The sequence below is a fragment of the Mesoplodon mirus genome, assembly GCF_964341445.2.
Source record: "Mesoplodon mirus genome assembly, chromosome: 11".
In the NCBI taxonomy this organism is placed as follows: Eukaryota; Metazoa; Chordata; class Mammalia; order Artiodactyla; family Ziphiidae; genus Mesoplodon; species Mesoplodon mirus.
In genome coordinates this window covers 23,873,040-23,895,982 of record NC_138987.1, presented here as the reverse complement: position 1 = coordinate 23,895,982, position 22,943 = coordinate 23,873,040, and the positions used below count along the sequence as shown (strand labels likewise).

Here is a 22,943-nt window from a genome sequence, read left to right as displayed (position 1 = left end):
TTACTTTAATTTACATATATGTAATTAGAAATGAGATCAAGCATCTTTTAATACAAGAAATTTTTAGCTATTTATCATGAACTGCTCCTATCCTTTTCCCACTTTTCTCCTTAGGTTGATGATCTCTTTAATCCCAATTTGTAATTCTCTTTATATAATAAAGATATTATAGCCCTTTGTCACATGTGTCAAAGAATTTTCCCAAATCTGTCATGTTTCTTAATTTTTTTTTTGTATTTTAGTGGCTTTATAGAAGTTTCATGTTTGTATGTACTCTAATTCACCAATCTTTTTCTCTACAGCTCTGATTATGAGTCTGGTTATAGCTCCTGGTCACAGGCCATTCCTATTTTAAGATTATCTTACAGGTGTATTTACTTATTATTTAAATATTTATCTATAATTTATTTTGGTTTAAGGAATGAAGTATTAATACAGTTTTATTTCTTTCCAAATGACTAGTCAGTTATCTCATTGGCAATTATTATATAATCCATTGTTTTCCTACTGATTTGAAATACCATCTTTATAATATAATAAATTTTCACAAGCATTGGAACTTTGTCTTTTTAAATTCTCTCTTCTATTTTATTGCCTTTCAGTTATTGCACCAGAACCATTTATAATTTATTTAAATATCTGATAAATGCTGATCTCCACCCCCTCCATTACTTTTCTCTTTTCAAATTGATACCTAGCTATTGTCAGACATTTATTTTTCCAAATGCACTTTAGGATCACTTGTCAAGATCCAAGATGGGGTGGGAGGGAAACTATTGCAATACTACTGCATTAAATTTAAGACTAAGTGAAAGTGAAAGAATCACTATCTTTAAAATATTGAGTCATATCATAATATAACAAGGTGTATTTTTCCATTGGAGTCCAGTTTTAATGTTCCTCTCTCAACCCTTAATAATTTCTGTTTCCTCCCTATGTGTGTTGCTTTCTGCTGGTATTATTGTATTAGTTTCCTATTGTTGCAGTAACCAATAACCACAAACTTAGCAGCTTAAAAAACCCATAACTTTATTATTTTACAATTCTGGAAGTCCAAAGTGTGTCCCACTGCGGTAAGTCCAAGGTGTTGATAGGGCATCATTCCTGTCTGGAAACTCTAGGGGGAGAATCTGTTTTCTTGCCTTTTCTGTCTTCTATGAGCTGTGTTCATTCCTTGGCTCATGGCTGCCTTACACCTTCAAAGCCAGCAGTGGTCAGTCAAGTCTCTTATATTGCATCAGTCTGACACTGACTCTCCTTCCCTCTTTCATTTATAATGACTGTTGTGATACTGGGCCACCTGGATAATCCAGGATGATCTCCCCATCTCAAGATCCTTAACTTAATACATCTGCAAAGCCCCTTTTGCCATGTGACATGATATATTCACAGGTTTTGGGAATTAGGACATGGACATCTTTGAGAGGCTATTATTCTGCCTACCATTGTTATCAATTCTCCTTTCCCTAGGGTGGTCTTGTCACTCATTTTTCTCTCCCACTCAAAATCTCTTCTTATTGTTCTTAATATTCCATATTTATGTTGTAGTTTTCCTTATTTTAATGTCATTGTAAGTCTTCAGAGCATACTTTTCTTGATACTGCAGGACATGTCAGAGCAGCAAGACCACTTCCAAAAGTTTTCACCTACTGTGAATCATTTAGAATTGTGAGTCATCTCTAACTTTGAAAGAGCCATAAGCCTACACTCCCTTGCATTAGTATTACTTTTCCCATTATCAGAAAAAAAATTCAGGAAGCAGTTAAAATATGCAGGTAGCTTGTATCATAGTACTAACATAATAATTCTATTCCCATTGTCTTTTTTACCTAACATCTTCAAACTCATCTAAGTCAAACCACCATCTTCTATTCTTAGGAGATGCTTTGTATTGATCAGACTAGTTGAAGACTTTCAGTGGCAGAGAACCTGCTACTTGCTAAGCAGCCCATTTCATACTGGGAAACTCTGGTAGTCAGCCTTGTTACCATCTATCTGTACTCCTTCTATCAATTCTAGTCATTCTTCTGTTTTTCAAATACTTGTGATATGTGTTTTCCTGCACCTTTTCTTCTTCAGTCTTTCCCCACATGACATGGGTTTGATACTCAGCACTTTCCTTACCCATGTGCAGAGAAGATAGTCCATTTCATCTTTGCAGCTCCTCAAATGTAGGCCCCAGTACCAAGCTAAGTGTACCAGGTGTGGTTTGCTGCAGTGCTGGTTAAGCTGCTTCAGTTTCCCCTATGTGGTTAAGAAATAGCTGTATTAATAGGCAGGTTCACAGAGATGTCTTGTCAAAGTAGTCTAGAAAAGCCTCTAGGTCACCTTATTTCTAATTTAAAAAGCTACATCATTGCTACTATTGAGAAACGACTATGCCCATACCTGGGTCCCTGATTGTTGCTAAGGTGTTTCATAAGTCAAAGGCCAAGTATCCTTCGGCCCCTTTGATTAATACAATCTTGCACCACTTTCCAAAGGATGGTCAACATCATACAGTTAGCCTGTCTTTTACAAAATTCCTAAACCAGATTATTCCCAATTCTAATTAGCACAGAGGAAGGGGGGGCTGCCACGTTCCCTGGTTTAAATATCATTCTTATATTAAATCAGCCAGTGTCACATTATGTCTTTAACTGGTGCATTACACTCTGACTCATACTGTCAGCTGTAACTCCTGTTTCTTTTTTCATGGTATTGCTAATCTATATACCCACATACTGAATTTTTAAAAGTCATTTCTGTACTGAACCATAGGACCTCATACTTAATCACTAATAAACTTTGACTTGTTAGTCTGAGCCCACTCCTGATGGTTTTAAACTCTTACAGGAACACAGTGCAAACAACAAGTGAAAGCATATTATGTAGACTTTTTATTACTAAAGTTTATTTTTCTTGAGGGGCATAATATTAATTTATTCAGTGCTCTCAGTATGCATCTTTTTTTAAAGAAGCACTATTTGGTCCACACATTGCACAACTAACTATAACAGGTAGGATAAAAGTGACTAAGTAAGCATCAAAGCTAAACACTCTCTCAGGGACTATGAAGTTAGGCAGTATGAAGTTAGGGACCTGTAAGGGGACAAGCCATTAGTCCCTCAGAGAAGAGTTAGCAAAGACCAAGGCAGAAAACACAGTCTTAGGCATGCTACCATTATAAAAATTCAAGCACAGAAACAAGTCTGGGATTCAGGAACCAGGCATTCAAATAAAGATAGAGGCCAAATATCAAGAAAAAGGCAAAAGCTGCTAACCAAATTGGAGCCAAATTTTGCTAGACTAGGTACAATGGAGCCTTGAAAAATGAATCACAAACTGTTGGACCTCAATTCTTTTAATCTCTCTGTTCCATTGCCAGGATTTACCATCAATAGTATTTTGGCAATTAATCTGTGTATCAAAATCCACATTTCCCACAGTAAGGAAGAGGGCTTGCAAAGGCTAAGAGGTTGGCAGGGTTAGATACTACCTAGCAATGGGCAGAGTTGCCTCTTTCCCTTAGTTATGGCAATAAAGATCTTGTCATAGTCCTTTTGTCTGGGATACAATAGTATGAACACTAGATTTGCTGAGATAAGACCTAGTTTGTAACCCCAAAACTTTCATTAACCAGATGTTGGTTAATATTGGACACCTAATAATTCCAAGCCTTAGTTTCTGAATGGGGATAATAGTAATATTAGGAGGATTGTTATGAGAGCTAAATGCGAATCATCTGGCTAAATGAAATACTATTTACTTTGCAGACTGTAAAACACTTCATAAGTATAAGTTGCTATTCTTCTTACAGTGATTTGAATCTGTGATAGTTTTTGAATGACATTATTTCAGATTTCATTAATTCAACAAATGTTTATTAAGTGCATACTATGTGAAAAAGATGGTTGTAGTCTTTACCTCTAAGGTTCTTTAATTCTAGATGAGGAATCAGGCCTTAAAATACTGACTGAAATGTTAGCTATTTTGTATATTTATTTTTCAGCATATATTCATCGAGTCCTACTATGAACATGGCACTTTGCTGGGTACTAGACAAGCAGGTCTTTAGTTATTAACCCCATTTATCTTATAGATTAATGGGATTATGTTTAACCTTTAGTTTATTCTTCCAGATCTTGTTATTTTAATGAGTTTACTACCTAGAGCATTAATGCATTTGATGAAATCATTCAGCATGGAAATTCTGAGATATTATGAAAGACCATGTTAACTGTTTAAAAAGAATCAGTAGGTACTATGACTAGAACATTTTATGATTCTCTCATCAAATAAAGTTATAATGAAAGGAAATGAATTTATTTTGACCTGACTTACTCTTAGTAACCTCATGCTTGTGTTTGAAAGTGAATTAATTGGGAGAGGAGCAAGACTAGAGGCAAGGAGACCAGTTTGGAAGTTGTTCTAGCAGTTCAAGTGAGATACAGTGGTGACCCGGACCAGGGTTGTAGTGGCGGTAGAGAGAAATGAATGTGTTTGAGATACCTAATTCGGTGTTGAATATGGGACTTGGGGAATGAGTGGGCATGATGTTGCGGAAGAGTGAGAATGAAGAATAGTCCCCAGGTGGTTTGAGTGGCTGGTGTATGGAAGTACTGTTTACTGACAGGAAGCAAAGGAGAGATAATGATTTAAGGAGAAATTGACAAAAATGTCTAAAGATGTTTTTTGAAAAATAAACATGAGGATAATCATCAGTGCTTTGATAAGGATGAATATGAGGAGAGACATAGCCTACCAGATAGTAAAATTAATTTTAAGGCTTCAATAATCAAAACAGAATGATTGTGGTATAGAATAGACTGACATATGGAACAATTAGAAAATCCAGAAACGGATTCAGTTATATGTAAGCATATGGTGTATAACTATTGTCACAGGAATTCCATTTCAAAAGAACTAGTTGAGCATGTAAACAAAGATATATGCACAAGAGTGTTCCCTTAAAAGAAAAACATTGGGCTTCCCTGGTGGCGCAGTGGTTAAGAGTCCGCCTGCCGATGCAGGGGACGTGGGTTCATGCCCCAGTCCGGGAAGATCCCACATGCCGTGGAGCAGCTGGGCCCGTGAGCCATGGCCGCTCAGTCTGCACGTCCGGAGCCTGTGCTCTGCAACGGGAGAGGCCACAGCAGTGAGAGGCCCGCGTAATGAAAATTTAAAAGAAAAAAAAAAAAAAAGAAAAACATTAAAATTTCAGTATGATAAGATTGACTAAATAAATTATGACTATGCCTGTACTGGGACTTAAATTCATCATGTAGACATGTATTTGTCATTGAAACTTGTTCAGAATACATTACTAGAAGTAAATACCAAATTAGAAAACATTACATATAATATCTTTATATATTTATATGTAATATCTTTATGTAAGACTTACAGAAAATCTCTTGAACTTTTATCCTTCTTGGGGTGGGAAAACGCAATGCCCTCCTTAAGATTTCTATAGAATCTACAAGGCATCCAATCTCAATTCTCATGATCACCTCTTGCTATAAATTCCTATTTGTGTAGAACTTTTGATTCCATTCATTTTTCACATCTTGTGTCTATTCTTGATTCTCCGTCCCATGACTACTGGAATAGGTAATGTACCCTGGTTACTTGTATGAAGGTACTTTGTACAGGAATATCCATAGCAACATTTTTCTTAATAACAAAACATCTGGGAAATGTTTAAAGGTCTGTTGTTGGGAGAATGTGTAAATGAATTTGTGGTATACCTATATGGTGGACTCCTGCATCACACTGAAAATAAATGAAACTCAGAAGCATAATATTGATTGAAAAAAGTCACAGAAGAGCAAGAGCATTTTATATTATATATATGAAATTCAAAAGCATAGAGTATGAAACCATTTATTCTTTATTGATACTTACATACATAGATAAATTTTAACAGCAATCCAGGGAATTATAAACACAACGTTCAGAACAAGATTTAGCCCTGGTTGCCAAGGGAAGGGGTGGGAATGGAAAGGGGAGCATGGGATGGGAGGGGCAGATCTCAGTGGTAATGATCAATCTCTTAAACATGGACACACGCGGATATATTTTATTATTTTATAATCTCATATATCCTCTTTCAAGGGATACTTGTCAGGTATTTCTTGAATGCCCTACTTCTTTGGTAATATGAAATATTTGGTTACAAAGGTACGGCTTTGCTATCTTTGTTTTACTATCTCCTCCTTGCTATCTTTGTTTTACTATCTCCTTCCCTTGGGACCCTCACTTTCCATAAGGAAGCCATGTGCGTACTACAGACTTCTACGCCAATGAGAAATGATGGCACTCCCTTAGGAAGCAGAAGAGAGTGTACTGCATTATTGTTTAAAATAGTTGGTCTTTCCTTTGCACACACCCACATGTCTACACACACGGAAGCCATCTGGGAGAATATACACCAAAATGTTACTATTAGTTATCTGAGCATGCTGGGTTTTCATGTGATACTTTTTTTCTCTTTCTTTATAGTTTCTAATATTTCTCTAATAAATATATATACCTAATATACTAACTCACCCTGTGTGCTTAAATTTCAAAGTAGTTTTCAAGGCCTTTAAAATCCTCATAATTCTTTATAAACACAGTAAAAGTCCAACTTAATCAAATTCATGAAGAATGGGTTCTGATTAATTTAATTTTAGGATGAACTAGGGTTTAAGCTGGAGACTCTTTTTTCATAGGCTTATTACAGTCTTACTGTAATCTCATTTTTTTCACTTTTGATATGCAAAGCAGTAAACAATAATTTAAAAAAACGGAAGAGTAAAGTAATTTACATCTTTAAAAGGCATTATCCTTTTCCTAACTGATATTCAGATTTGTTTGAAAGGACATGAGACTGTTCAGTTGATCAAAATATTTATTGAGGACCCATTATGTGGCAGCAGTTATATTAGATTCTGGGGATAGAGTGGTGAACAAGAGAAATTCCAGCTTTCATGGAGTTTACAGTTACCTGGTGTGTTTTATACATAATTTTATCAATAGATAGTTCTGTGTAAACATTTCCACTTAATGAGGAATTCTGTTGCTGTTTAGTGCTATTTTTAGCTAATTATTATATCAGTGCATTTTAAAAATATTTATCTTTGCCTGTTATTTTATTTTATTTTTTAATTTATTTATTTACTATTGGCTGCATTGGGTCTTCGTTGCTGCGTGTGGGCTTTCTCTAGTTGCGGCGAGCAGGGGCTGCTCTTTGTTGCAGTGCGCGGGCTGGGCTTCTCATTGTGGTGGCTTCTCTTGTTGCAGAGCACAGGCTCTAGGTGCGTGGGCTTCAGTAGTTGTGGCATGCGGACTCTAGAGCACAGGCTCAGTAGTTGTGGTGCATGGGCTTAGTTACTCCGTGGCATGTGGGATCTTCCTGGACCAAGGCTCAAACCCGTGTCTTCTGCATTGGCAGGTGGATTCTTAACAACTGCACCACCAGGGAAGCCCTGTCAGTGCATTTTTATTTTAGAAGATAAGCAATATTGTTAATTCACAGAAAATTATTTTTTGTGTTGGCCCAAATTTGCCCTCCTTGACTAATAAACATTGCTCTTTGTTCTACTTTTAAGAACTTTAGAATAAATCTACCACAACAACTTATCCCCTTCCCCACTTTGTGGGATAGCTCTTGAGGGACAGACTTTCAAATATGTTGAGAAAACTATTATGCAGCTGTAAGGCTTCTCTGGGATAGAACACTGCAGTTCCTTTCATCATTTCTTCTGTAACATGGTTTTTAAATCACATACCATCCTGATTGCTTTCCTCTGGACGCTTTCAACTTTGTCGCCCTTTGTTGTTAAAAATAAGTTACTCCCAATTTCCTGCTTTCAATAGAATAGAGTGAACATAATTGACTCTTTGATGTGTGAGGGTCTGGTATAGTCTGAAAGCAATTACACTGACCTTGAATACTTATTCTACTGTACTGTAAGTATCATTATAGAAGAAAATAGGAGCTTGTACTAAATCTTTACCAACCCTTGGATATATCTTAGAAGATTTTTTGAAAGTGAGTTAATTTTTCTTCTTGTCTTTTTCTTTTGATAGTGAAGTATGGTTTATAAAGATAACAAATATCAAAAGTAAAACATGATTAATTGTGAAATTCATCATGCAGATAATCTGTTTTGCTTCTCTAGTAAACTGTGAACTTTCTGAGGGCAAGGATTATGTCTTATTCGTTTTTATAAATCTCCAGCAGTTAGCACAGTCCTAGATGTATATGATAGATGCCCAATAAATATTTGCTGACCATTAATGCTTTATATAAGAGCTAAAGATCTTGTAAAAATGAAACAAATTCCAGTTTTTCAATATATTGAAGAATCAGTAATATAGAATTGGACCTTAATTTTATCCTAACCTGAAAAGAGTAACCTTAGTATATTAGTTAGCAGTATTCACCAAGGAAGTGTGCTGGGTGGGAAAGCATTAACTTCTAAGTGACTGAAAACCCAATTAGCAATGACTCAAACAATAAGAACTTTAATATTTGCTTAAGAAGCCTGAAGAAACTGGTCCTGGGGCTATTTGAGCAGCTCAGTGATACCATCTAGGTCCCAGGCTTTTTTACCCTTCTGTTGCCATTCTTGGCCTGTTAGCTTTTTAAGGTAAGAAGGTTACTGCCTATGGTTACAACATGCCTGCCCCCTCCAGACATCAAGGCTGCATGCAGAGAGGAAACCAAGGAAAGCCAAGGCTCTTAAAAAGCCTCTTTACATGTCTTTTCTTTGAAGAAAAATATTTTTCCAGAAGCCTCCCAGCAAATTTCCCCTTATATCTAACTGGCCAAAACCTGAGTCATATCTCTAGGAAGCAAGCAAAGGAGTAAAGTTGTGGGAATGACTGTGGATTAGTTAAACAACAGTTTATGCCACAAGTAGAAAGTACACATATATTACAAAAAGATCTCATGACAGGAGATCAGGACCTCCCCTGATAATGTCAGGGGAACCAAATTATAAAGACCCTTCTAAAAAGATCACTGATAATATTGGGTTACACTGTTGCATAACTTATTCAAACAGATGAACCATCACCTGTCAATCACTTTTAGAAGAACTGACGAACCTTATTATTTTTTCTAGTTTTTATAAATTAAACAGGCTGTGTCTTTATCACAAAGCTATTTTTATTTTTTCTCCTTCCTTTCAGGAGTCCTATCCAAAGAAGAGGAATTACACTATGGAAATTGTACCATCTGCTTCTCTGGATACATTTCCTTCAGAAAATGAGAACTTTCTATGTGATCTCATGGACACAGCAGTTACAAAGAAACCTTGCTCCTTAGAAATTGCAAGGGCCCCTTCTCCAAGAACTGGTAATATTTCTTACTGACATTTGGACCAATTCAATTTATATGCCTGCATGTGTGAAGATGTGTCATTAATATTTAGATTTCCCACAATATTTAAAAAATGAAAGTGCCCCAGTATAGTCACAATGATTTTTACTTTTATTTTTTTTTGCATTTTGAAGTGAGTCCAGGTAAGTTAGAGCATTTTTGATGTGAAGTCTCTTAACTTCTCGACAAGACCCTCATGGAGATGGTTCTGTCATGGTGAAGACACTGAAACCTTTTAACAGTGAAAAACCTTCTAGGTCAGATACAAAACATTGGGTTCTTTAGAGTTCATAGCAAATTTGGTAGCAAGAGTCTTTCAGTATACTTTCCTGCATCCTATCTGCTTACAGGTTATCAAAGCATACTCAGCTACTTTGTGTATTTTATCTCTTTTGTGGTATTTTCAGATTCATTGTTTTATTTTTTGCATTATAAACTGGTGAGCAAGGCAAACAAATATTATGCCTATTTTACTGATAAGGAGATTGGAGCTAAGTGTCTTATTTAAGATCTATACATTGGGGGACCTTTGCTTGAACATGAGTTTTTGACTACCATCATGTTTGCATTCTGTTCCTTTGCCACTGCCTCTAAGAAAGAATGCACAGTAGTTAACATGAAAGCTAATGAGGGAGGAAAGCTTCAGGTGGGTGGTCAGCATATTCAAAGCTGCAAAGAAGTTGTAGGAGAAGTTCTGAGGAGAGGCTTTTTTTTTTTTTTTTTTTGGTTTGATAATCCAATTGCTGCCTATCTTTGAATAGTAAGTTTAAGAAGTGATGTGGTAAAACCAGATTTCTGGAAGTTAACAGCGAGACACTCGGAAATGCAAAATAAGGAAATGGGAGTGGAGAATACAGGTTACCCTTTGAAGAGGATTAGAAGAAGAGATATGATGCTAACATGAAAAGAAAGTGGTATGAAGGGGAAATGGATAGTTTATTTTAGGATAAGTAAGACTTGGTCAGGTTTACAAGTTGGAGGAATTTGCTGGTGGAGAGCAAGAGATTGAAGACAAAGAGTAAAAAGAGAGAATTGAATAGGTAGAAATTAAGACTAAGCTAGTCTAAGAAAACACAGACATTGCTTCTCTCAGAGAGAAGAGAAGATAGAGCATTATGAATACAAAGAAAATAGGTACTTCCATATGGGTTCAATTTCTGAGTACTGTAAAAGGTTACTGACTGAAAAGAAGAGCTAGATGTTGAGAAGGGTTAAAGTAAAATTCAGAAATACCATTTTAAGTAATATGCTATGGTATTTTATAGAAGTGAACAAGTAGATTTTTGAGAAGCATTGAGGCCAGGGTGTTGTATGAATCATAAGCATGCAGAAAGAATATTTTAGGATGAGGTAAGAGCATAATCATGAAAATATTTAAAGTTTATTGAGCATTTACTGTGTGCCAGATACTATTATAACTGCTTTATATACATTACTTCACATAATTCTTACAATGCTGTAAGGTAATAATGCCATTATTCCCAATTTACAGTGAGGAAAGTGAGGCACCAAAATATTAGGTAACCTCCCAAGGTTACATGTTAACAGCGGATGGTTCTGGGACTTGAATTTGTGTTGTCCACTTGTACTCTTAAACACTAGGTTAGTTATGCTGCTGCATTATATTAGGAGATAAAGTGGAATAGGAAGTGTGAACCAAGTACTGAAATACTCAAGAAATGTGGAGGTATGCCTGGAAGTCCACATATGATAACAATAAAATCAGAAAAAGTATGTTATAATAGGATAACATAATCATCAGATGAGCAGCAGATTTCGGATGAAGGTAGAATAGTGAGTGTGATTCAGAAGCAGTCATGGAGAGTGAAGACAGTGCTGAGAGGTGATAAGAATGAGAGTTGAATGAAAGATCTTCTGTAGGAGAGGTCACAGGGGAAAATAGTGGGGAAATCAGGGGCAAAGCTCAGTTAATGTAGGAAAATGGACGGTATATATATATGAAAATTTAAAAGAGCCTTAATTAGGGAATGGGAGTAAGGGTGTTAAGTTAGGGTTGGTGGAAGCAGGAATGAAAGCATTGTGTATTCATTAAACAATCAAAAATGAACTGAGTTCCTTCACATGCCAGGCATTGCTTTGCATGCTGAGGATTCAGGGATGAAAAAGACATGGACCCAAGTAACAAGACTAATAGGCTTAGAAAAACTCTCCTGCTGAAAACCAATAAACGTGCTGGATAAAAATACAGAAAAGGAAAACTTAAAAGCATCAAAAAGGTGACAGGAAGATTATGTAAAGTGAATAACATTTAAATTAGGAACTTCTTTTTATCAGTATATTAGTAAGAAATAATCAGGCAGTACATTGGTGAAGGTGGGAAGCCAGTGGAGCATTAAAGCCACTTTTGTCCTGAGGGAATTTGCTGAACCTGCTGTTGAACTTTGGTGCTCAAGTCCTCTATGCATTTGTGTACAGAAAACAAATCTCTGTGCCTGCTCAGCATGAGGATTCTAATAGGAAATCCTTCCTCCATAGAGCTAGGAGTACAGGGGCTACACCCTCACAGTAATCAGAAATAGTCCTGCCTCATAACCTTCATTCTAAGGAGACTGCAAGGTCTGAAAAGATGATTTGTTGTGAGCAGAACAAGGGGAGAAATTCCTGAGGAGTTGTAACCATGAGCTGGTCCTCACACAGGTTTGCACCCAAAACGTATCATCCATATGGTCTAAAAAGCATCAGTCCATGAATTTAGTTTAAAGTAATACCCTCAGTCATCAAGCAGAAGCAAATGTAAACGTCTAGAGAGGAATGTATTATCTTCCTAGGCCCCAAATAATTTCTATAAATACTTTTGCAATTAAAATGATCAATTTACAAAGATTAAGCCTAAAAGAAAAAGATCCCCAAACAAGAATCAACAGAAATAAGAATGAACAGATACACACCTGAAAGACTTCAAATACTGGAATTATCAGATATAGACTATAAAATGACCATGCTATTATAAATAAAAGATAAGCTTGAAGGTATTTTGAGGAATATAAGATGGCAGATATTTTTGCTGTCATTTTTGGAAAATATAATCCTCCATTGTCTGCCCTCTGGTCACAATGATTTATATCCTTTTCCTATGCAAATTACACTCATTTTTTTCCTTCAGTATTCCCAAACATCAGCTCATTCTGCATGAACTCCCAGACTAGGTTCAGGTATGTGTGAGTCGTCCTGGTGCAGTTCTTATGGTATAGGTCCTTGACTACCTTTGCTCTTGGCAATGGTGACCTGTGAACTAAAGAGACAAGTTACCAGTCTCCTGTCCCATAACATAAGAGTGGGAAAGGCATAGGAAAACCACAATTGACACTCCCATTCAAACACAGGGATAATAGGGCATGCAGCCATCACTAGTCTGTGGGAATTCTGAATCTAATCAAGCACAGTTACTTGATTAAGGCTTAGTACAATGGAGTAGTAATTGGTTTCTGTGGCTCTTGGTTCCACCCTCCAAGTCATTCTTCTTTTTCCATAAAAAGTAACCCATGTTTACAGCTGAGTATCTTTCTCACTTGCTTACTGCCTATAGAAAATTAGGGGTCAAAAGACCTCCTTTCATTTCTTATTATCTCTTTTCATTTTATATTACAGAGATAATCTACTGATCTACTTTCTTTTAAAACTTTGTGGACTTCCTGTGTTTCAATTTATACTCCATTAGACAAAAGATTTCATATAAGTTTTTCTCTGCCTTGTGCTCCTTATAAGAATTCGGTGAGACAATGTCCTTGAGGTTCTTAGGAACCCTGTTATTAAACAAGGAGGATCTATGAGGCATGCCCTTAAATCCTTAGACGGTCTTTTGTCTGGCTTAAAGTTTCTATGTGGCACTACCTGAGATCTTTCTTAGGTCTTAACATATGATCTTGTATCTCACCCACATTTGGTCATTGGCCTTATTTATTTGAGGATTGTTTGCCATTTGGAGCAGCTAGAAATGAGAAACCAGTTTTGTTTTTGTACCCAGAAATTTCTGGCCTCTTTGTATTTAGTGGGTCATTCTTTAGTTCCTCTCTCTACTGGCATGTTATCATGGGCAGCCAAATGAAGCTGGGTTGACTTTAAATATTCTGCCTGGAAATCTCTTTAGCTAGATCATAGAGTTCATTTGGTTCAATTTCTTTTCTCAGTGTTATTGCAGAAGTCAATGTTGCCAAACTTTACTTTACTGTAAATGACTCCCTGCCTTTAGGTTCCAGTGATTACATTTGCTGTCCTATTTAAGCCTTCAACAACAGCTTTCTCATAGCTTTTTAGGCTTCCACGAATCCTCTTCTTGGCCTTTAGCCTTTCACAAGCACTCATCTTGAGGCTCTTCCAGCTTTTGCCTGCTGCCTCATTCACAAAATTAGTGCCGTGTAGTTTAAATTTTTATTATGACAGCACCCTGCTTTCAAGTATTAGAATCTGTTCTGCTTATTGATTGCTGTGTAACAAACCACCTCAACACTTAATGTTTGAGCATTTATTTTGCTTATAGATCTGCATTTTGGGAAGGGCTTGGCAGGGATAGAGTCTTTCTGCCCCAAGTGGTATCAACTTGACTGGGGGCTGGAGGATCTATTCTCAAGACAGATCCTTACTCATATGGCTGGAATGGGCTACTTGGACTTCAGCATGGTATGTAAAAGTGTTCCAAGAGGAAGTATCCTAAGAGAACGAAGCAGAAGCTATGTTACCTCTTATAACTTAGCTTCAGAAGGCAACATCGCTTCCATTGTAGACAAGAGCCTGCATATATTTAACTGGAGGGAATTTAATTCCCCTTCCCCTTTATGGAAAAGTGTTATTGAAGTCATATCGTAAAAAGATATTCTTACAGATACATTTGGAAAATACAAACTTCAACAATGCCTGCATTGTTTGTTGTTATTGTTGTTTTCTAAATGGGATAAGAGTTAATTTGCATGGGTACATAATTTTCCCCAATTGTGTTCAATCATTTGGATTCAGTATAAAAGAAACCAATTTGCTTAGCTGACCTAGGCTTAATTTATAATGATTGGTAGTCTTTGCACTTTGGGCTGTGATTGTGAATCCTAGGGGTGAGGGAGTCCAGAATTAAAAATGGAAGAATTGTTTTTTTAATGATAGGAATACGGATGAGTATGAGAGTCAGAGCAGTTTCTGTTCCAGTTCTAGATGGAACCTTATCAAGTGAACCTCACCAAATTCCCCTCCATAAACAACATAGCAGGTAGAAGGGAGCATCAATATAACTGTCATCTGGCTGGATGAGGAAACAGTTCACATCTTTTCCTTCTGTTGATTCCATTAACCTGTACCTTAGGTTTTGCCTGGATCCAGTTACTTCCAAGTCTCTCATTCTGCTATGCTTAGCTTTGCCTTCTTAGGACCAACTAATTAAGCTCATGAACTTAGGGGAAGTTACGGACTTCTCTTAGAGTTACTGATGTTTTCCTTTTGTTACTAAGTCCCTTATTATCTAAAGGTAGGACTTCTAGAAGAGGAGACCTCTCTTGATGCACATGAGTCATTTGGAGGCCCTCAGATTGAACTGGGTAGGTAACTACCCTACAGTTCCTCACTTAGTAAACATTTATTGAGTGCCTCTGGTGTTCTAGGTCTCATGCTGCATGTTGCAGAAGAAACAGAGTGAAAGGTAAAAGTCCTGATATTTAGGCACTTAGAAGTGTTAAAATTAAGGGTAATAAGTTCAATGAGAGAGGTGAGCATAAGGTGTTCCAGGAGAGTAGAACAGGAGGTAGTGCCTGATCTGAGCCTCAAAGAAGGAAGAGTTAGATGAATGAATGGGAAATATATGGCTCTCTAGGCCAGGGAATAGTGTGTACAGAGATTTAGATGTGTGGAAGAACATACTGCATTCACAGACTATGCTCAATATAGCATGGTTAGAGCATAGAATGAGACTAGGGAAAAATGCATAAAAAAAGTGACATGCTGAAGGTTGGATAGCAGAGTCAAACCACTGACAGACTTTAAGGAGGGACATGATAGATTTTTATGTTTTAGAATGATCTCTCAGGAAGCAATGTGGGGGATAGATTGAACAAAGATGAGGCTAGAGGCAGGAGGATTAATTAGGAGATCAATGTGCAGGCTCAGCAGAAAATGATGATGGCCAGGAGAAAGCCAGTGCCAGTGAAGAGGGGGAAGCGGGAACAAAGCTGAGAGGTATGTAGGAGTGAAGCTCATCCCTTCTCCCCGTGGGATTCTGCCATTTGGAAAATAGTAGCCAAGGGAACTAAAGAATTATATCTTAGGGTATGTATTCTACAGTTTTTGGTTAACTGTGCTGGATAACTTGGCTCAGTTTTACAGACAAAATGAGGATTTCTACACATACAGGAACTGCATTCTGAAGCTTTTCCTGGAGAGAAAGAAAGACAGTGAGTAATAGAGAGAGACAAAGATAGAGATGGAGAGAGTGGAGGGATGACCATTTCTTTAGACGGACGGTGATGCGTTGATTTGTGCCCCCATCCCCCCCCCCACCAAAAAGGTATATTGGAACCCCTAGTACTCCTAGGACCTCAGAATGTGACCTTATTTGGAGAATTGGAGACAGGGTCTTTATAGAGATCATCAAGTTAAAATGAAGTCTTTAGGTGGGCCCTAATCCAACATGACTCATAAAAAGGAAGACACAGAGACATGCAAAGAGGGAAGACAATGTGAAGAGACATGGGGAGAAGATGGCCATGTAAAAGCCAAGGAGCGAGGCCTGGAACAGATCCTTTCTTCACAACCCTCAGGAAGAACTAGTTCTGCCAACACCTTGATTTTGGACTTCCAGCGTCTAGAACTGTGAGAAAATACATTTCTGTTGTTTTAAACACCAGGTTAGTAGCAGCCTGAAGAAAGAAATACAGGGGCTGTAACTGAGCACACAAACTCAATACCTAGATGGGAGAGATGAATTAGGGTGTTGGGGTCTACAGGGACAGATCGTGCCCGGACTTGCTTGTCTCAGAGGCTGTGCAGCCTGAGGGTCTTGGCTGTAACTGCCATTGTCATTCATGGGTATGGAATATGTATTTTTCTCAGAAAATCAGTTAAGTATGGATGTTAGTTCCCTCTCTGTGGTCTCTTTTACTTATTAACTAGATGAGCTAGTACAAAACAGGTCTCATCCTGACCACAAGAAAAAATTTTTTATCATATCAAGTGGTTTAATTTAAATACAAAAGCAACTTATTAGTAAATCTATATTCAACAAGATTTTACAATTCAACCAGAAAATGAAGGATACTCCTGCAAGGAGCATTTTACTCATGCCTCAATGACTACAGATTTATATGGAATAAAGAATAATATTGCTCTAGTACTAGGCTCATTAAATAAAGATGAACAGAAGTCCAGTCCTTGCTTGGTAAATTTTCTAAGACTCATGTTTACTCAGTCAGTATTGAATCGTATTTATTTCCCTTAATGCATCGAGCAAAGGACCTTACATAATCGTAGTGGTGACTCAGTTACATAAATGAATGAATCATTAAATGAGTGAGTGAATGAATGAATATCACCCTTAAAATAAAATGGCTGTGATAGCAGAAAAATCCCTTATGAAATAGTCAGGTGCCATCAAAGATAATGTTTTCTTATCTGCCTTTCATTTACATGGAAATTTTTCCATTTTATGGTTACTAGGCAACCTGTTATTTTGAATCACTTAGTACGGGCTTTGCTCACTATGGATGCTCAATAAATCCATTTTGATTAATGAGCAATTTACAACAACACTCGTGAAGACTGTTCCAATCCTGTTGGATAAGAATAAATGATCTCTGATAAAAAGGACACAATCAGTAGTACCATGACAGGATAGTGTCGGTCTTGGTTACCTTTATTCAATTTGCTAATGTGCTCACTGAACTATGGTCAACCTGAAACAAAAAGGTCATGTGGTGAATAATCCTCCACACCTCACTACACCTCCCCCAGTATCCTGAAATAGGTAGTAGTGTGAGGGTGGTTCTGTAACTTATTTATACCAAAATATTTTTTGAAATGGTGAAGCTTTCTTAATTCTAATGCCAAATTTTTGAAATTAGAAGAATTCAGACTGGACTAGGGCTAATGTTTATCTCTGCTAAGCAAGTGGGTAGTGTCAACATGAGTTCTGTGAGTATGTTTAACTCATTTAAGAGAGCAAACTATTTTTAAGCCCCTTGAAAGCATTCTTTTAACATACAAACACTGGCCTTGCTGATAAGAACCATTTTTATCAAACAGCAATTATTTATTTGCCATTGGCTCTGTGCTCAGTGCTGTCTTAGCCACTTATTAAGTCAGATCTCTGCGTGGTAAATTTGTAACCCAGTGTTAGTTTATAGAAGGGCAAAGAGAGAAAACTAGGCCAGCAGTACCTGCAGTGAAATCCTGGTAAATTAACCATTCTTTCATCCATGTGGACAGTTAACTAATTTGAAAATGTAGTCATCTCAGTTTGATCAAATTGGGGGAAGTTTGTTGTATTTGGAAAACAACATCCTAAACAAACAGAACATTATCCCTTTTTTTCCTCAAACCAATTTTACTTGTTCTATACCTGAATAACATGAATCATAGACTCATAAGATTTCTAAAAATACAGTGAACTCTTATTAAAGTGATTATGTGGGGGATATAAGCTTTTTCTGATATCATATATGGTATCCTGTGGAACAGAGATTCTCTACAATGTCAGAATATGTATAATAATGAGGTAAACATTTATTAATTCATAAATTCATGCTCACCGAATTCAAGCAGGCCCTCCACACTACATCAGTCCACTCTTCCTTTACTCTCCTCAAACCTCAGATACTTTATCCTACCTTGTCTCTTACTCTCAGCAGATGACCTCATATTTTAATTAATAAAGAAAATTGGAGCAACAAGGACCTACTATATGGCACAGGGAACTGTATTCAATATCTTGTAATAGTCTATAATGGAAAAGACTATGAAAAAGAATATATGTATATATGTATGCGTAACTGAATCACTTTGCTATACACCTGCATCTAACACAACATTGTAAATTAACTAAACTTCAAAAAGAAAAGGTTAAAAAAAAAAGAAAATCAGAGCCATCAGGTGGAATTTTAACGTCCTCCACCAAGTCTACAAGGACAACTGCCCCTGCACCTTCTCCTGCCTATTCCTCCTGTTAAAATAGAGGGTATTGGGCTTCCCTGGTGGCGCAGCGGTTGGGAGTCTGCCTGCCGATGCAGGGGACACGGGTTCGCGCCCCGGTCCGGGAGGATCCTGCATGCCACGGAGTGGCTGGGCCCGTGAGCCATGGCCGCTGAGCATGCGCATCCGGAGCCTGTGCTCCGCAACGGGAGAGGCCAAACAGTGAGAGGCCCGCATACCGCAAAAAAATAAATAAATAAATAAAAATTAAAAATTGAGGGTATTTTTCTCATGCTATGTATGGAAGGTCAGCTCCAACCTCTGTGCTCCATGTCTCTGACTTCCCAGGAGTTTGACCCTTTCATTCACTCTTTCTCTCTCCTGTGTTTTTTGTTGTTGTTTTTTAAAAATTTATTTATTTTATTTATTTATTTTTGGCTGTGTTGTGTCTCCATTGCTGCGCACGGGCTTTCTCTAGTTGCGTCAAGCAGGGGCTACTCTTCATTGTAGTGTGCAGGCTTCTCACTGTGGTGGCTTCTCACGTTGCAGAGCAATGGCTCTAGGCACGCGGGCTTCAGTAGTTGTGGCATGCGGGCTCAGTAGTTGTGGCTCACGGGCTCAGTAGTTGTGGCTCGTGGGCTCTAGAGTGCAGGCTCAGTAGTTGTGGCGCACAGGCTTAGTTGCTCCGCGGCATGTGGGATCTTCCTGGACCAGGGCTCGAAACTGTGTCCCCTGCATTGGCAGGCAGGTTCTTAACCACTGCACCGCCAGGGAAGCCCTCCTGTGTTTTTAATTGTCCTTCCCTGGGCCATGCACAGTAACATTTAAATCTGTTGAAGTCTTTTTCATTTGAAAAACAATAACAAACAACAGAAACAACTAATAATGAAAGCGACAAATAAAGAACTAAAAAGTTCCCTGATCCCACTTGATTCCACAGCTGCTGTTCTTCTCTCTATCCCCTTCACATTCTTAGTATGTTCATTTTCTTCCTTACCTTTCACTTCTCAGCCCACCTTGTCAGGTTTCCAGTCCTCACTGCTCTGTTGAAAGGTGCTTTCTAGGAGGCCAGTGCCTCATCCATTAGGCTACTGGGAATGACGAAAGGTGCTTTCTAAAGGTAGCAATGACCTTGATGTCACAAAATCTAAAGGACATGTCTCAAACCTCATTTTTCTTAACCTCTCAGCAGCATTTCACAGGTTAGTGACACCTCCATCTTGACATCTTTTCTTCCATTTGCTGTCCAAGGGAGATTTTCATCTTATGCTGTTCTCTCTCTATATTGACAGCCGATATTTTTCTGCAAGGTTCTAAAAGTTGGGAGTTCCTCAAGGCTCAAAGTCCTCTCTTTTCTATTTACTTTTCCCTCTTCCTAAGTGATCTCATCCATAGTATGGCTTCTGTTACAGTCAACATGCTGAAGACTCCCAACTATTTCTCTCTGGTCTAGACCACTTCCTCTCAATTCCAGCCTCATCCATCCATCCATTCATCCATCCACTCATTCATCCATCTGTCCATCTATTGAATGTCTCCACTTATATGTCTCAAAAATACCTTGACCCCAAAATTACACTTATGTCTTTCCCTCCAAACTTGCTCTTCATGCAGGGTTCCTTCTCTTAGTAAATGACTTAATCATTCATCTGATTGCAGAAGCCTGTGTGTCATTCTTTCAATCTCCGTCTTCGTTAGCTTCCATATTCAATCAGTCACCAGGTCTTGTGGTTTTTAACTGGAATAGGTTGTAGGGTGAGGGTAATTCTGTAACTTACTATTGATCCCTAACTACTTCTCAAATCTATCTGCTTCTCTTAATCTCTACCATCACCAATTACTCTTCTGGATTATTTTAATAATAAAATATTATTTGCCTATTTGCCTTCCTTGAATTTATTATTCACATTGCAGCCAAATCTGAGTGCATCACTCCTCTCTTAGTGACATGCCACTGCTCTTAGAAAGATGACCCAAATCCCTAGTAAGGTTCGAAAGGCCCTGAATAAGGTGATTTTTTTTTTCCTTTTCATTTCACACAATGTCCTCATGTCACACCAGTCTCTACCTTTCCAACTGGCCCTCTTTAGTTCCTTTTAGTTCTTTAATAGGGGCAGCTCCTTTCTATCTGTGGGCCTTCACATGCCTGAAGCAATGTCTGTTTCTACTGTCCCTTTTCCTTCTCCTTCTCCCAAGTAAATAACTTGTATTATTATTCAGGGAAACCACCTTTGTGGGAACCCACACATACCTGTGCCCCAGACTAAGTATGTATATGGACGCCTCTGTTTTCTAATTTTTTAGCACCTTCTAATTTAATTTTCCTTTAGACCTCTTAGTTTTGATTGAGATTATGTAATTATTTTGGGGTTACTTATTGTAATATCTGTTTCAGTTTTTTGTCTTGTAGAGTTCACAATCTTGCCTGTTCTCCAGTTGCAACCATAGTTTCTAGCAAAATCGCTGCCACATAAAAGACACTCAGTAAATATTACTGAAAAAGTAATAATAGCTAATGTTATTGACTACTTATTTTATGCATATTAACTTATTTAATCTTAAGTTATGTATGAAGTAAGTAGTTCTATCATTACTATTTTGCAGAAAGGGAAACAAGGCACAGAAAAGCCTGGAGCTTTTTAGAAAATGGCAGTGCTGGAATTTGCATACAGGATATTTTACTCTAGAGATCATATTCTTAACCGCATTCACAGTTCATTAATTAATTATTTATTAAGTTAAACACGTGGTTTTGAAGGTTTTTTTTTTTTTGATTTGCAGGATAAATATTGAAGTTTTCCTTTCAAACAAAATAGAAAGAGTTGGAAACTTGTTTAGTGGTTTGTAATAGAGCTATATTGTGCCCATCTGTGAAGTGGTACTGAGGAATGTTCTAATCAGTCTAAAATAAGTGGATGAATTGGAGACAACCCCAAAGTCAAAACAAGAGACTGCTTAAGTAATAATGATAAAAGGATAAAATAATATACAATCATTAAAAATAATGCTTTCAAATAATATCTACTTATTCAAATTTTTATAACAGCACATAGTTGCCCCTGAATAAATAGCTGTTGAATGAATGAATGTATATTTACCATTTGATACAAACTTGGTTGCACACTAATATTATGTGTATGTGCATGGAAAAAAAAAAAGACCAGGAAGATATCATAGTCATTTTACTATCTCTAGATGCTAGGATAACATGTAATTTTAATTTTTTTCATACCTTTTTTATTGTCCAAAATTTCTACAGTTAACACATACTGTTTTTATAATTAGAAAGTTAAAAATAACTTAGTCATCTAGAAAGTTAAAGTAGCTCATATCAAAACAATTCACATTTATCTAGTTAATGTTAAATATGTAGGTGATTTCCATCTTTGACGAAAGAAAGTTGAATAGACTAAGGATGGATACTGTCTATAAAATACTGAAACTTCCTTGCAATAAACCTTTATCTGTTAAAGATTGTTTTTTAACTTATGGTTTTGCTCATATTCAGAATATTTTAATTTAGATTATCTTGTTTAGTGGACTGGTTGAACACTTGACAAGAGTTATTCTCAATGCTTGTAAAAGAGAAAATATTATTAGATCTCATGGGAATTTACAGTTGTGCAGTTTCAATCCACTCTGATGATTAAGCTGTTATTTCATGGACTCCCTTATTAATGTTGTTCTGTTTAGCAGCTGCTACATATAGCATTAAGTTGGAAATAACATTATACTAAAATTATAGTCTTAAAGAAATCTTGTATAATGCTTATAGTCTTCTATTTAAGATCTTTTTTTTTTTCTCCCTACACTGTCTAGACATGTCAGATTCATCTACTGGCAAGCTCACTAATTCATTTTATAGTCTTTTCCATAGAGGCTGTGTTATTAATGTAATATTACACTAAGACTACTAGTTCTCTCTTTAGGGACTCCTACACTCTTAATTAAGGAACATTAGCAAAATTAACTGCCACCCAACTACAGTCACATTATACATTTAAAAAGTAACCATTTAAATTAATATATTTTATGCTAGATTTTATCCAATATATTACATTTTACATTTGTATTAGAATACATAAATCTGAGAAACTCATAATGGATTGTTCTGTTTTTCTGTTGGTCTCTCAGAAGTAATTTATAACAAATGGAAAAGACAGAAATAGCTTCTTCTTTTGTATTACTTTTGGGTATTGACAAACTAAGTTTGAATAGTTAAGAAGAGTAGAGAATTAAAAGTAATTTTATTTAATCTCAGTTAAGAATTAATGCACTAAAACTTTCCAGATCTATCATTTCATTACATTTATCATCGTTATCTCCTATTGCAGTAGAAGAAACTACATCAAAACAGATGAATAATTTGTTGAAAGAGATGAGAATTCACTGTGACTGTCAGCGTATTTATTATTCATAGCTCTTCCCCAGTGCTGCAAAGCACTATTTAGAACTGTCTCTTTTCATAAGA

At 36.9% G+C, this 22,943-nt stretch overlaps 1 protein-coding gene across 7 annotated transcripts in view; it reads left to right on the top strand.

Annotated features, from left to right (window-relative positions):
* ANKS1B (ankyrin repeat and sterile alpha motif domain containing 1B) overlaps window positions 1-22,943 on the top strand; it is a gene marked incomplete at both ends in the record, with an annotated part of 1,184,520 nt that overhangs the window by 450,057 nt on the left and 711,520 nt on the right. For all 7 annotated transcript variants that reach the window (XM_082634609.1, XM_082634606.1, XM_082634608.1 and 4 more), the window contains one exon: window positions 9,163-9,328. In XM_082634609.1, coding sequence (XP_082490735.1) covers window positions 9,163-9,328 — 166 coding nt within the window. The remainder of the gene's footprint in view (window positions 1-9,162; window positions 9,329-22,943) is intronic.